Consider the following 15,000-nt stretch of genomic DNA (forward strand, 5'->3'; position numbering starts at 1 on the left):
CGTCGTTTTGTGTCTTTTTTTAGTTGTTTTGTGTATTTTTGTGTCTTTTTGTCGTCGTTTTGTGTCTTTTTGTCGTCGTTTTGTGTCTTTTTGTCGTCGTTTTGTGTCGTTTTGTGTCTTTTTGTCGTCGTTTTGTGTCTTTTTGTCGTCATTTTGTGTCTTTTTGTGTCTTTTTGTCGTCGTTTTGTGTCTTTTTGTCGTCGTTTTGTGTCTTTTTTTAGTTGTTTTGTGTATTTTTGTGTCTTTTTGTCGTCGTTTTGTGTCTTTTTGTGTCTTTTTGTCGTCGTTTTGTGTCTTTTTGTGTCTTTTTGTGTCTTTTTGTGTCTTTTTGTCGTTGTTTTGTGTCGTTTTGTGTCTTTTTGTCGTCGTTTTGTGTCTTTTTGTCGTCGTTTTGTGTCTTTAGTGTCTTTTTGTGTCTTTTTGTGTCTTTTTTGTGTCGTTTTGTGTCTTTTTGTCGTCCTTTTGTGTCTTTTTGTCGTCATTTTGTGTCTTTTTGTCGTCGTTTTGTCGTCGTTTTGTCGTCGTTTTGCGTCTTTTTGTCGTCTTTTTGTGTCTTTTTGTCGTCGTTTTGTTGCAATTTTGTGTCTTTTTGACGTCGTTTTGTATCTTTTTGTGTCTTTTTGTCGCAATTTTGTGTCTTTTTTGACGTCGTTTTGTGTCTTTTTGTGTCTTTTTGTCGCAATTTTGTGTCTTTTTTTAGTCGTTTTGTGTCTTTTTGTGTCTTTTTGTCGTCGTTTTGCGTCGTTTTGTGTCTTTTTGTGTCGTTTTGTGTCTTTTTTTTAGTTGTTTTCTGTATTTTTGTGTCTTTTTGTGTCTTTTTGTCGCAATTTTGTGTCTTTTTTTAGTCGTTTTGTGTCTTTTTGTGTCTTTTTGTGTCATTTTGTCGTAATTTTGTCTCTTTTTGTGTCTTTTTGTCGCAATTTTGTGTCATTTTTTAGTCGTTTTGTGTCTTTTTGTGTCGTTTTGTGTCTTTTTGTGTCTTTTTGTCGCAATTTTGTGTCTTTTTGTGTCTTTTTGTCGCAATTTTGTGTCTTTTTTTACTCGTTTTGTGTCTTTTTGTGTCTTTTTGTCGTCTATTTGTCTCTTTTTGTGTCTTTTTGTCGTCGTTTTGTGTCTTTTTGTCGTCGTTTTGTGTCTTTTTGTCGTCGTTTTGTTTCTTTTTGTGTCTTTTTGTCGTCGTTTTGTGTCTTTTTGTCGTCGTTTTGTGTCTTTTTTTAGTTGTTTTGTGTATTTTTGTGTCTTTTTGTCGTCGTTTTGTGTCTTTTTGTCGTCGTTTTGTGTCTTTTTGTCGTCGTTTTGTGTCGTTTTGTGTCTTTTTGTCGTCGTTTTGTGTCTTTTTGTCGTCATTTTGTGTCTTTTTGTGTCTTTTTGTCGTCGTTTTGTGTCTTTTTGTCGTCGTTTTGTGTCTTTTTTTAGTTGTTTTGTGTATTTTTGTGTCTTTTTGTCGTCGTTTTGTGTCTTTTTGTGTCTTTTTGTCGTCGTTTTGTGTCTTTTTGTGTCTTTTTGTGTCTTTTTGTGTCTTTTTGTCGTTGTTTTGTGTCGTTTTGTGTCTTTTTGTGTCGTTTTGTGTCTTTTTTTTAGTTGTTTTCTGTATTTTTGTGTCTTTTTGTGTCTTTTTGTCGCAATTTTGTGTCTTTTTTTAGTCGTTTTGTGTCTTTTTGTGTCTTTTTGTGTCATTTTGTCGTAATTTTGTCTCTTTTTGTGTCTTTTTGTCGCAATTTTGTGTCATTTTTTAGTCGTTTTGTGTCTTTTTGTGTCGTTTTGTGTCTTTTTGTGTCTTTTTGTCGCAATTTTGTGTCTTTTTGTGTCTTTTTGTCGCAATTTTGTGTCTTTTTTTACTCGTTTTGTGTCTTTTTGTGTCTTTTTGTCGTCTATTTGTCTCTTTTTGTGTCTTTTTGTCGTCGTTTTGTGTCTTTTTGTCGTCGTTTTGTGTCTTTTTGTCGTCGTTTTGTTTCTTTTTGTGTCTTTTTGTCGTCGTTTTGTGTCTTTTTGTCGTCGTTTTGTGTCTTTTTTTAGTTGTTTTGTGTATTTTTGTGTCTTTTTGTCGTCGTTTTGTGTCTTTTTGTCGTCGTTTTGTGTCTTTTTGTCGTCGTTTTGTGTCGTTTTGTGTCTTTTTGTCGTCGTTTTGTGTCTTTTTGTCGTCATTTTGTGTCTTTTTGTGTCTTTTTGTCGTCGTTTTGTGTCTTTTTGTCGTCGTTTTGTGTCTTTTTTTAGTTGTTTTGTGTATTTTTGTGTCTTTTTGTGTCGTTTTGTGTCTTTTTGTGTCTTTTTGTGTCGTTTTGTGTCTTTTTGTGTCTTTTTGTCGTCGTTTTGTGTCTTTTTGTGTCTTTTTGTGTCTTTTTGTGTCTTTTTGTCGTTGTTTTGTGTCGTTTTGTGTCTTTTTGTCGTCGTTTTGTGTCTTTTTGTCGTCGTTTTGTGTCTTTAGTGTCTTTTTGTGTCTTTTTGTGTCTTTTTTGTGTCGTTTTGTGTCTTTTTGTCGTCCTTTTGTGTCTTTTTGTCGTCATTTTGTGTCTTTTTGTCGTCGTTTTGTCGTCGTTTTGTCGTCGTTTTGCGTCTTTTTGTCGTCTTTTTGTGTCTTTTTGTCGTCGTTTTGTTGCAATTTTGTGTCTTTTTGTTGTCGTTTTGTATCTTTTTGTGTCTTTTTGTCGCAATTTTGTGTCTTTTTTGACGTCGTTTTGTGTCTTTTTGTGTCTTTTTGTCGCAATTTTGTGTCTTTTTTTAGTCGTTTTGTGTCTTTTTGTGTCTTTTTGTCGTCGTTTTGCGTCGTTTTGTGTCTTTTTGTGTCGTTTTGTGTCTTTTTTTTAGTTGTTTTCTGTATTTTTGTGTCTTTTTGTGTCTTTTTGTCGCAATTTTGTGTCTTTTTTTAGTCGTTTTGTGTCTTTTTGTGTCTTTTTGTGTCATTTTGTCGTAATTTTGTCTCTTTTTGTGTCTTTTTGTCGCAATTTTGTGTCATTTTTTAGTCGTTTTGTGTCTTTTTGTGTCGTTTTGTGTCTTTTTGTGTCTTTTTGTCGCAATTTTGTGTCTTTTTGTGTCTTTTTGTCGCAATTTTGTGTCTTTTTTTACTCGTTTTGTGTCTTTTTGTGTCTTTTTGTCGTCTATTTGTCTCTTTTTGTGTCTTTTTGTCGTCGTTTTGTGTCTTTTTGTCGCAATTTTGTGTCTTTTTTTACTCGTTTTGTGTCTTTTTTTAGTCGTTTCGTGTCTTTTTGTCGTCTTGTGTGTCCTTGTGTGTCCTTGTGTGTCTTTGTGCGTGCGGTACCTGGGCACACGTTGAGCCGCAGCGTCTCGGCGATGGTGCTGATGGCGCTGAAGTCGGTCGTGTAGTAGAAATGTTTCTCCAGAGGTTCGGACGCGATCTCACGGAGCTCGTCCTCCACCGCTTTCCCCACGCCCACCGCGTACATCGTGATGCCTGCGCGCACGGGGGGAATCGAACAACGGGCACAATGAATCTGAGGGGGCTGGAGACACAAAACGACACAAAAAAGACACAAAAACGACACAAAAAAGACACAAAAAGACGCAAAAAGACGACAAAAAGACGCAAAACGACACAAAAAGACGCAAAAAGACGCAAAATTATGACAAAAGACATAAAACGACGACAAAAAGACACAAAACGACGACAAAAAGACACAAAACGACAACAAAAAGACACAAAAAGACACAAAAAGACACAAAAAGACGCAAAAGACGACAAAAAGACAAAAAACGACGACAAAAAGACACAAAAAGACACAAAAAGACACAAAAAGACACAAAAAGACACAAAAGACGACAAAAATGACGACAAAATGACACAAAAAGACACAAAAAGACACAAAATGACACAAAAGACACAAAAAGACACAAAACTACGACAAAAAGACACAAAAAGACACAAAAACACACAAAACGACAAAAAATGACACAAAAATACATCAATTTGGTCCGGGACTCGAACCGGGATCCGCTCTCACCGGCGTCCTTGGCCTGCTTGGCGTACTCGGTGATGTCGTCCTGCGAGCGTCCGTCCGTGAACACGAGTCCGACGCGGGGGATGTGGCGGGCGGCGGGACGGGCGCCCTCCGCCTCCGAGAAGCTGGTATCGAACATGTGTTTGAGCGCCAGACCCGTCATCGTGCCCTTCTCCATGTAGTCCACCTGGAGGGGTCACACAGAGGGCGTGAGACACACACAGACACACACAGAGGGCGTGAGACACACACAGACACACACAGACACACACACAGACACACACAGACACACACAGACACACACACACACACACAGACACACACACAGACACACACAGACACACACAGACACACAAAAGGACACATACAGACACACAAAGACACAAAACGACACAAAAAGACACAAAAAGACACAAAAAAGACACAAAAAAGACACAAAAAGACACAAAAAGACACAAAAAGACAAAAGGACACACACAGACAGAAAAGACACACTAAGACACACACACACACACACACACAGACACACACTCAGACACACACAGACATACTCAGACACACACACAGACACACAAAAGACACACACACACACACACACACACAGACACACACTCAGACACACACAGACATACTCAGACACACACACAGACACACAAAAGACACACAGACACACACAGACACACAAAAAGACACACTCACACACACACAGACACATAAAGACACAAAAAGACACAAAAAGACACAAAAGGACTTACAAACACACACAACTACACACAAAAAGACACACAAAAACACACAAAGACACAAAAAGACGACAAAAAGACACAAAAACGACAAAAAGACACACAAACACACACAGACACACAAAAGGACACACAAAAACACACTCAGACACACACAGACACACTCAGACACACTCAGACACACAAAGACAAAAAAACACAAAAACACTAAAAAAAGACACAAAAAAGACACAAAAACACACACAGACACACACAAAAGGACACACAAAGACACAAAACGACACAAAAAGACACACACAGACACACAAAATGATGTCCTCGGCGCTCTGACAACACAGTCAGACGCAAACACACACACAAAGACACACAAAACGACACAAAAAGACACAAAACGACGACAAAAAGACACAAAAAAGACACAAAAACACACACAAAAGGACACACAAACACACACACACACACACACACAAAAGGACACACACACACACACACAAAACGACGACAAAAAGACACAAAACGACGACAAAAAGACACAAAACGACGACAAAAACACACAAAAACACACAAAACGACGACAAAAAGACACAAAAGGACCCACAAACATTCACAGACACACACAGACACACACTCACACACACTCACACACACACAGACACACACACACACAGACACACAGACACTCAGACACACAAAAGGACACACAAAATGACACAAAAAGACACAAAACGATGACAAAAAGACACAAAAAGACACAAAAAGACACAAAAAAGACACAAAAATACGACAAAAACACACACAGACACACACAAAAGGACACACAAAGACACAAAACGACACAAAAAGACACACACAGACACACAAAAAGACACACACAGACACACAAAAAGACACAAAAAGACACAAAAAGACACAAAAAGACACACAAAAGGACACACAAAAGGACACACTCAGACAAAAGGACACACAAAAGGACACACACAAAAGGACACACACTCAGACACACAAAAGGACACAAAACGACGACAAAAACACACACAAAAGGACACAAACAGACACACACAGACACACAAAGAAACACACACAGACACACAAAAAGACACCAAATGACGACAAAAACACACAGACACACACTCAGACACACACACACTCACACACACACAACGACACACAAAAGGACACAGACAAACACACAAAACGACGACAAAAACACACAAAAACACACAAAACGACGACAAAAAGACACAAAACGACACAAAAAAGACACAAAAACACACAAAAAAGGACACACACTCACACACACTCACACACACACACACACACACACACATACACACACATACACACACACACACACACACACACAGACACAAACACACACACAAAGACACACAAAAGGACACAAAAAGACACAAAACAACGACAAAAAGACACAAAACGACAAAAAAAGACACACAAACACACACACAGACACACACACACACAGACACACAGACACACACAGACACACACACACACACACACACACACAGACACACACAGACCTTCATGACGGCGGCCTTGACGTCCTCGGCGCTCTGGTACCACACTCAGACACACACACAGACACACACACTCACACACACACAGACACACACACAGACCTTCATGACGGCGGCCTTGACGTCCTCGGCGCTCTGGTACCTGTTGAGGGGGAACTCGGTCCGGACCCGGCTGGAGTACTGGACCAGCCCGACCCTGGTGCCCTGGGGGGACACGTCCAGGGAGTCCACCACCTACAGGGGGGGACACACACAGGTGTGTGTTTGTGTGTCCTTTTGTGTGTCCTTTTGTGTGTCCTTTTGTCGTCGTTTTGCGTCTTTTTTTAGTCGTTTTGTGTCTTTTTTTAGTCGTTTTGTGTCTTTTTTTAGTTGTTTTGTGTCTTTTTGTGTGTCTTTTTGTGTCTTTGTGTGTCCTTTTGTGTGTGTTTGTGTGTCCTTTTGTGTGTCTGAGTGTGTCTGTGTGTTTTGTGTGTGTTTTGTGTCTTATTGTCGTCGTTTTGTGTCCTTTTGTGTGTGTTTGTGTGTCCTTGTGTGTGTCTGAGTTCCCTGGGGGGACACGTCCAGGGAGTCCACCACCTACAGGGGGGGGGGGGAGACACAGGTGTGTCTTTGTGTGTCCTTTTGTGTGTCTTTTTGTCATCGTTTTTTAGTTGTTTTGTGCCTTTTTTTAGTCGTTTTGTGTCTTTTTTTAGTCGTTTTGTGTCTTTTTTTAGTCGTTTTGTGTCTTTTTTTAGTTGTTTTGTGTCTTTTTTTAGTTGTTTTGTGTCTTTTTTTAGTCGTTTTGTGTCTTTTTTTAGTTGTTTTGTGTGTCTGAGTGTGTGTCTGAGTGTGTGTCCTTTTTGTGTGTGTTTGTGTGTCCCTATGTGTGTATTCTTGTCATCATTTTGTGTCTTTTTGTGTCTTTTTTTAGTCGTTTTGTGTATTTTTGTCGTCGTTTTGTGTCTTTTTGTGTCTTTTTGTGTGTTTTTGTGTCTTTTTGTGTGTTTTTGTGTGTCCTTTTGTGTGTCCTTTTGTCGTCGTTTTGCGTCTTTTTTTAGTCGTTTTGTGTCTTTTTGTCGTCGTTTTGTGTCTTTTTGTGTGTCTGAGTGTGTGTTTGTGTGTCTTTGTGTGTTTGTTGTGTCTTTTTGTGTCTTTTTGTGTCGTTTTGTGTCTTTTTTTTAGTCGTTTTGTGTCTTTTTTTAGTTGTTTTGTGTGTCTTTGTGTGTCTTTTTGTGTGTCTTTGTGTGTGTCTGAGTGTGTGTCCTTTTTGTGTGTGTTTGTGTGTCCCTATGTGTGTATTCTTGTCATCATTTTGTGTCTTTTTGTCGTCTTTTTGTGTCTTTTTTTAAGTTGTTTTGTGTCTTTTTGTCGTCGTTTTGTGTCTTTTTGTCGTTGTTTTGTGTGTCTTTTTGTGTGTCTTTGTGTGTGTCTGAGTGTGTGTCCTTTTTGTGTGTGTTTGTGTGTCCCTATGTGTGTATTCTTGTCATCATTTTGTGTCTTTTTGTCGTCTTTTTGTGTCTTTTTTTAAGTTGTTTTGTGTCCTTTTGTGTGTCTGTGTGTGTGTTTGTGTGTCCTTATGTGTGTTTGTTGTGTCTTTTTGTGTCTTTTTGTGTCCTTTTGTGTCTTTGTGTGTGTTTGCGTGTCCTTTTGTGTGTCTGTGTGCGTCTTTTTGTGTCTTTTTGTGTGTCTGAGTGTGTGTCCTTTTTGTGTGTGTTTGTGTGTCCCTATGTTGTGTCGTTTTGTGTCTTTTTGTGTCCTTTGTGACTTTTTGTGTCTTTTTGTGTCTTTTTGTCGTCGTTTTGTGTCTTTTTGTGTCTTTTTTTGTCGGGCTAACTGTTTGGCTAACTGTCTGGCTAACTGTCGGGCTAACTGTCAGGCTAACTGTTTGGCTAACTGTCGGGCTAACTGTTTGGCTAATTGTCGGGCTAACTGTTTGGCTAACTGTCGGGCTAACTGTTTGGCTAACTGTCAGGCTAACTGTTTGGCTAACTGTCGGACTAACTCTTTGGCTAACTGTCGGGCTAACTGTCTGGCTAACTGTCGGGCTAACTGTTTGACTAACATTCAGGCTAACTGTTTGGCTAACTGTCAGGCTAGCTGTTTGGCTAACTGTCGGGCTAACTGTTTGACTAACATTCAGGCTAACTGTTTGGCTAACTGTCAGGCTAGCTGTTTGGCTAACGGTCGGGCTAACTGTTTGACTAACATTCAGGCTAACTGTCGGACTAACTGTTTGGCTAACTGTCGGACTAACGGTCGGGCTAACTGTTTGACTAACATTCAGGCTAACTGTTTGGCTAACTGTCAGGCTAGCTGTTTGGCTAACTGTCGGGCTAACTGTTTGGCTAACTGTCAGGCTAACTGTTTGGCTAACTGTCGGGCTAACTGTTTAACTAACTGTCGGGCTAACTGTCGGACTAACTGTTTGGCTAACTGTTTGGCTAACTGTCGGACTAACTGTTTGGCTAACTGTCGGACTAACTGTTTGGCTAACTGTCTGGCCAACTGTTTGGCTAACTGTCGGACTAACTGTCAGGCTAACTGTCGGGCTAACTGTTTGGCTAACTGTCGGGCTAACTGTTTGACTAACATTCAGGCTAACTGTTTGGCTAACTGTCAGGCTAGCTGTTTGGATAACTGTTTGGCTAACTGTCTGGCTAACTGTCGGGCTAACTGTTTGGCTAACAGTCTGGCTAACTGTTGAGCTAACTGTTTGGCTAACTGTCTGGCTAACTGTTTGGCTAACTGTTTGGCTAACTGTCAGGCTAACTGTTTGGCTAACTGTCGGACTAACTCTTTGGCTAACTGTTTGGCTAACTGTCAGGCTAACTGTCTGGCTAACTGTTTGGCTAACTGTCGGGCTAACTGTCGGGCTAACTGTTTGGCTAACTGTCGGGCTAACTGTCGGGCTAGCTGTTTGGCTAACTGTCGGGCTAACTGTTTGGCTAGCTGTCAGGCTAACTGTCAGGCTAATTGTCAGGCTAGCTGTTTGGCTAACTGTCAGGCTAACTGTGAGGCTAACTGTTTGACTAACTGTCTGGCTAACTGTCGGGCTAACTGTTTGGCTAACTGTCGGACTAATGTTTGGCTAATTTTCGGGCTAACTGTTTGGCTAACTGTCAGGCCAGCTGTTTGGCTAATTGTCGGGCTAACTGTCTGGCCAACTGTTTGGCTAACTGTCGGACTAACTGTTTGGCTAACTGTCTGGCCAACTGTTTGGCTAACTGTCGGTCTAACTGTTTGGCTAACTGTTTGGCTAACTGTTTGGCTAACTGTCAGGCTAACTGTTTGGCTAACTGTCGGACTAACTCTTTGGCTAACTGTTTGGCTAACTGTCTGGCTAACTGTCGGACTAACTGTTTGGCTAACTGTCGGGCTAACTGTCGGGCTAACTGTTTAGCTAACTGTCAGGCTAACTGTTTGGCTAACTGTTTGGCTAACTGTCAGGCTAACAGTCGGGCTAACAGTCGGGCTAACTGTTTGGCTAACTGTTTGGCTAACTGTTTGGCTAACTGTTTGGCTAACTGTTTGGCTAACTGTCTGGCTAACTGTCAGGACTAACTGTTTGGCTAACTGTTTGACTAACTGTCAGGCTAACAGTCGGGCTAACTGTTTGGCTAACTGTCGGGCTAACTGTCAGGCTAACAGTCGGGCTAACTGTTTGGCCAACTGTTTGGCTAACTGTTTGGCTAACTGTCCGACTAACTGTCAGGCTAACTGTTTGGCTAACTGTTTGGCTAACTGTTATGCCAACTGTTTGGCTAACTGTTTGGCTAACTGTCGGGCTAACTGTTTGGCTAACTGTCAGGCTAACTGTTTGGCTAACTGTCAGGCTAACTGTTTGGCTAACTGTCAGGCTAACTGTTTGGCTAACTGTCAGGCTAACTGTTTGGCTAACTGTCGGGCTAACTGTCAGGCTAACTGTCAGGCTAACAGTCGGGCTAACAGTCGGGCTAACTGTCAGGCTAACAGTCGGGCTAACTGTCGGGCTAACAGTCGGGCTAACAGTTGGGCTAACAGTCGGGCTAACTGTCAGGCTAACAGTCGGGCTAACAGTCGGGCTAACTGTTTGGCTAACTGTCGGGCTAACTGTCGGACTAACTGTCGGACTAACTGTTTGGCTAACTGTCGGGCTAACAGTCAGGCTAACTGTTTGGCTAACTGTCGGACTAACTGTTTGGCTAACTGTTTGGCTAACTGTTTGTTTAACTGTTTGGCTAACTGTCGGACTAACTGTTTGGCTAACTGTCGGGCTAACTGTCAGGCTAACAGTCGGGCTAACTGTCGGACTAACTGTCGGGCTAACTGTCGGACTAACTGTCGGGCTAACTGTTTGGCTAACTTTTTGGCTAACTGTCGGACTAACTGTCAGGCTAACTGTTTGGCTAACTGTTTGGCTAACTGACGGGCTAACTGTCGGGCTAACTGTTTGACTAATTGTTTGGCTAACTGTCGGGCTAACTGTTTGGCTAACTGTTTGGCTAACTGACGGGCTAACTGTCTGGCTAACTGTTTGGCTAACAGTCGGGCTAACTGTCGGGCTAAGTGTCGGGCTAACTGTCGGGCTAGCAGTCGGGCTAACAGTCGGGCTAACTGTCAGGCTAACTGTCAGGCTAACTGTTTGGCTAACTGTTTCGCTAACTGTTTGGCTAATTGTCAGGCTAACTGTCGGACTAACGGTTTGGCTAACTCTTTGGTTAACTGTTTGGCTAAGTGTTTGGCTAACTGTTTGGCTAACTGTTTGGCTAACTGTCGAGCTAACTGTCAGGCTAACTGTTTGGCTAACTGTCAGGCTAACTGTTTGGCTAACTGTCGGACTAACTGTTTGGCTAACTGTCGGGCTAACTGTTTGGCTAATTTTTGGGCTAACTGTTTGGCTAACTGTCGGGCTAGCTGTTTGGCTGACTGTTTGGCTAACTGTTTGGCTAACTGTCGGGCTAACTGTTTGGCTAACTGTTTGGCTTACTGTTTGGCTAAGTGTCGGGCTAACTGTCTGGCTAACTGTTGAGCTAACTATTTGCCTAACTGTCTGGCTAACTGTTTGGCTAACTGTTTGGCTAACTGTCAGGCTAACTGTCGGGCTACCAGTCGGGCTAGCTGTTTGACTAACTGTTTGGCTAACTGTCAGGCTAACTGTCGGGCTAACTGTTTGGCTAACTGTCGGGCTAACTGTTTGGCTAACTGTCAGGCTAACTGTTTGGCTAACTGTTTGGCTAACTGTTTGGCTAACTGTTTGGCTAACTGTTTGGCTAACTGTCGGACTAACTGTTTGGCTAACTGTCTGGCTAACTGTCGGACTAACTGTCCGGCTAACTATTTGGCTAACTGTCAGACTAACTGTTTGGCTAACTGTTTGGCTAACTGTCGGGCTAACTGTTTGACTAACTGTTTGGCTAACTGTCGGACTAACTGTTTGGCTAACTGTCAGGCTAACTGTTGAGCTAATTGTTTGGCTAACTGTTTGGCTAACTGTTTGGCTAACTGTCTGGCTAACTGCTTGACTAACTGTTTGGCTAACTGTCTGGCTAACTGCTTGACTAACTGTTTGGCTAACTGCTTGACTAACTGTTTGGCTAGCTGTTTGGCTAACTGTTTGGCTAACTGTTTGGCTAACTGTCGGACTAACTGTTTGGCTAACTGTTTGGCTAACAGTCAGGCTAACTGTCGGGCTAACAGTCGGGCTAACAGTCGGGCTAACAGTTTGGCTAACTGTCGGGCTAACTGTCGGGCTAACTGTCAGGCTAACAGTCGGGCTAACAGTCGGGCTAACTGTCGGGCTAACAGTCGGGCTAACTGTTTGGCTAACTGTCGGGATAACTGTTTGGCTAACTGTTTGACTAACTGTTTGGCTAACTGTTGAGCTAACTGTTTGGCTAACTGTCGGGCTAGCTGTTATGCTGATTGTCGGGCTAGCTGTTTGACTAACTGCTTGACTAACTGTTTGGCTAACTGTTTGGCTAATTGTTTGGATAACTGTCGGACTAACTGTTTGGCTAACTGTCGGGCTAACTGTTTGGCTAACAGTCGGGCTAACTGTCAGGCTAACTGTCGGGCTAACTGTTTGGCCAACTGTTTGGCTAACTGTCAGGCTAACTGTTTGGCTAACAGTCGGGCTAACTGTCGGACTAACTGTTTGGCTAACTGTTTGGCTAACTGTTTGGCTAACTGTTTGGCTTACTGTTTGGCTAACTGTTTGGCTAACTGTTTGGCTAACTGTTTGGCTAACTGTCGGGCTAACTGTTTGGCTAACTGTTTGGCTAACTGTTTGGCTAACTGTCGGGCTAACTGTCGGGCTAACAGTCGGGCTAACTCACCTGGTTGACGAACTTCTTGACCAGCTCGAAGTTCTGGGGTCGGACGCTCTTCGAGCCGTCGATCAGAAACACCAGGTCGATGTTAGCGGACTTACACGCTGACGAGAGAGAGACTTTGTTTGAACCGCAGGACACACAAAGACACACAAAGACACACAAAGACACACAAAAGACACAAAAAAGACACAAAAAGACACAAAAAGACACAAAAAGACACAAAAAAGACACAAAACAACGACAAATAGACACAAAAAGACACAAAAAGACACAAAAAAGACACAAAATGAAACAAAAAAGACACAAAACGACACAAAAGACACAAAAGACACAAAAAACGATAAAAAGACACAAAAAAGACACACAAAGACACAAAAAGACATAAAAAGACACAAAAAAGACACAAAAAAGACACAAAATGACACAAAAAGACACAAAAAGACACAAAAAAGACACACAAAGACACAAAAAGACACAAAAAGGACACAAAAAGACACAAAATGACACAAAAAGACACAAAAAGACACAAAAAAGACACACAAAGACACAAAAAGACATAAAGACACAAAAAAGACACAAAAAAGACACACAAAGACACAACAAGACACAAAAAGACATAAAAAGACACAAAAAGACACAAAAAAGACACACAAAGACACAAAAAGACACAAAAAAGACACAAAAAGACACAAAAAGACACAAAAAAGACACAAATCAACGATAAAAAGACACAAAAAGACACACAAAGACACACAAAGACACACAAAGACACAAAACGACGACAAAAGACACAAAAAGACACAAAACAACAATAAAAAGACACAAAAAGACACACAAAGACACAAAAAGACACAAAAAGACACAAAAAGACACAAAAAGACACAAAATGAGACAAAAAGACACAAAAAGACACAAAAAGACACAAAAAAGACACAAAACGACACAAAAAAGACACAAAAAAGACACAAAATGACACAAAAAGACACAAAAAAGACACAAAAAGACACAAAACGACACAAAAAGTCACAAAAAGACACAAAAAGACACAAAAAAGACACAAAAAAGACACAAAATGACACAAAAAGACACAAAAAAGACACAAAAAGACACAAAACGACACAAAAAGTCACAAAAAGACACAAAAAGACACAAAATGACACAAAACGACACAAAAAGACACAAAAAAGACACAAAATGAGACAAAAAGACACAAAACGACACAAAAAGACACAAAACGACACAAAAAGACACAAAAAGACACAAAAAGACACAAAAAGACACAAAATTACGACAAAAAGACACAAAAAGACACAAAAAAGACACAAAAAACACGAAAAGACACAAAAAGACACGAAACGACGACAAAAAAGACACAAAAAAGACACAAAAGACACAAAAAGACACAAAAAAACACAAAAAAGACAAAAAGACACACAAAGACACACAAAGACACAAAAAGACACAAAAAACCACAAAACGACACAAAACGACACAAAAAGACACAAAATGACACAAAAAAGACACAAAAAGACACAAAAAAGACACAAAAAGACACAAAAAGACACAAAAAGACACAAAACGACGACAAAAGACACAAAAAGACACAAAAAGACACAAAATGACACAAAAAAGACACAAAAAGACACAAAAAAGACACAAAAAGACACAAACAGACACAAAAAGACACAAAATGACGACAAAAAGACACAAAAAGACACAAAAAGACACAAAAAGACACAAAAAAGACACAAAAAGACACAAAAAGACACAAAAGACACAAAAAGACACAAAACGACACAAAAAAGACACAAAAAGACACAAAACGACGACAAAAAGACACAAATAATACACAAAAAGACCAAAAAAGACAACAAAAAGACACAAAAAGACACAAAACGACACAAAAAGACACAAAAACACACAAAAAAGACACAAAAAGACACAAAACGACACAAAAAAGACACAAAAAGACACAAAAAAGACACAAAATGAGACAAAAAGACACAAAAAGATACAAAACAACACAAAAAAGACACAAAAAGACAAAAAATGACACAAAAAAGACACAAAACGAAACAAAAAAGACACAAAAAGACACAAAAAGACGACAAAAAGACACAAAAAGACACAAAACGACGACAAAAAGACACAAAACGACACAAAAAAGACACAAAAAGACACAAAAAAGACACAAAAAGAGACAAAACGACACAAAAAGACACAAAAAACACAGAAAAGACACAAAATGAGACAAAAAGACACAAAATGAGACAAAAAGACACAAAAAAGACACAAAAAGACACAAAAAGACACAAAAAGACACAAAAAAGACACAAAAAAGACACAAAAAAAACACACAAAAAAGACACAAAAAGACACAAAAAGACACACAAAGACACAAAAAGACACAAAAAGACACAAAAAAGACACAAAATGACGACAAAAAGACACAAAACGACGACAAAACGACGACAAA

The 15,000-nt window shown here is 40.3% G+C and overlaps 1 protein-coding gene across 1 annotated transcript in view; it reads right to left on the reverse strand.

Annotated features, from left to right (window-relative positions):
* matn4 (matrilin 4) overlaps window positions 1–15,000 on the reverse strand; it is a gene marked incomplete at its 3' end in the record, with an annotated part of 44,030 nt that overhangs the window by 3,275 nt on the left and 25,755 nt on the right. Inside the window, exons 11-14 of the mRNA XM_083940043.1 lie at window positions 12,528–12,625; window positions 6,337–6,468; window positions 3,957–4,140; window positions 3,257–3,409 (exon numbers count right to left, since the gene is read on the reverse strand). Of these exons, the coding sequence (XP_083796169.1) occupies window positions 3,257–3,409; window positions 3,957–4,140; window positions 6,337–6,468; window positions 12,528–12,625 (567 nt within the window). The remainder of the gene's footprint in view (window positions 1–3,256; window positions 3,410–3,956; window positions 4,141–6,336; window positions 6,469–12,527; window positions 12,626–15,000) is intronic.

Source organism: Echiichthys vipera, assembly GCF_963691815.1.
Source record: "Echiichthys vipera genome assembly, chromosome: Y".
NCBI classification, from domain to species: domain Eukaryota; kingdom Metazoa; phylum Chordata; class Actinopteri; order Perciformes; family Trachinidae; genus Echiichthys; species Echiichthys vipera.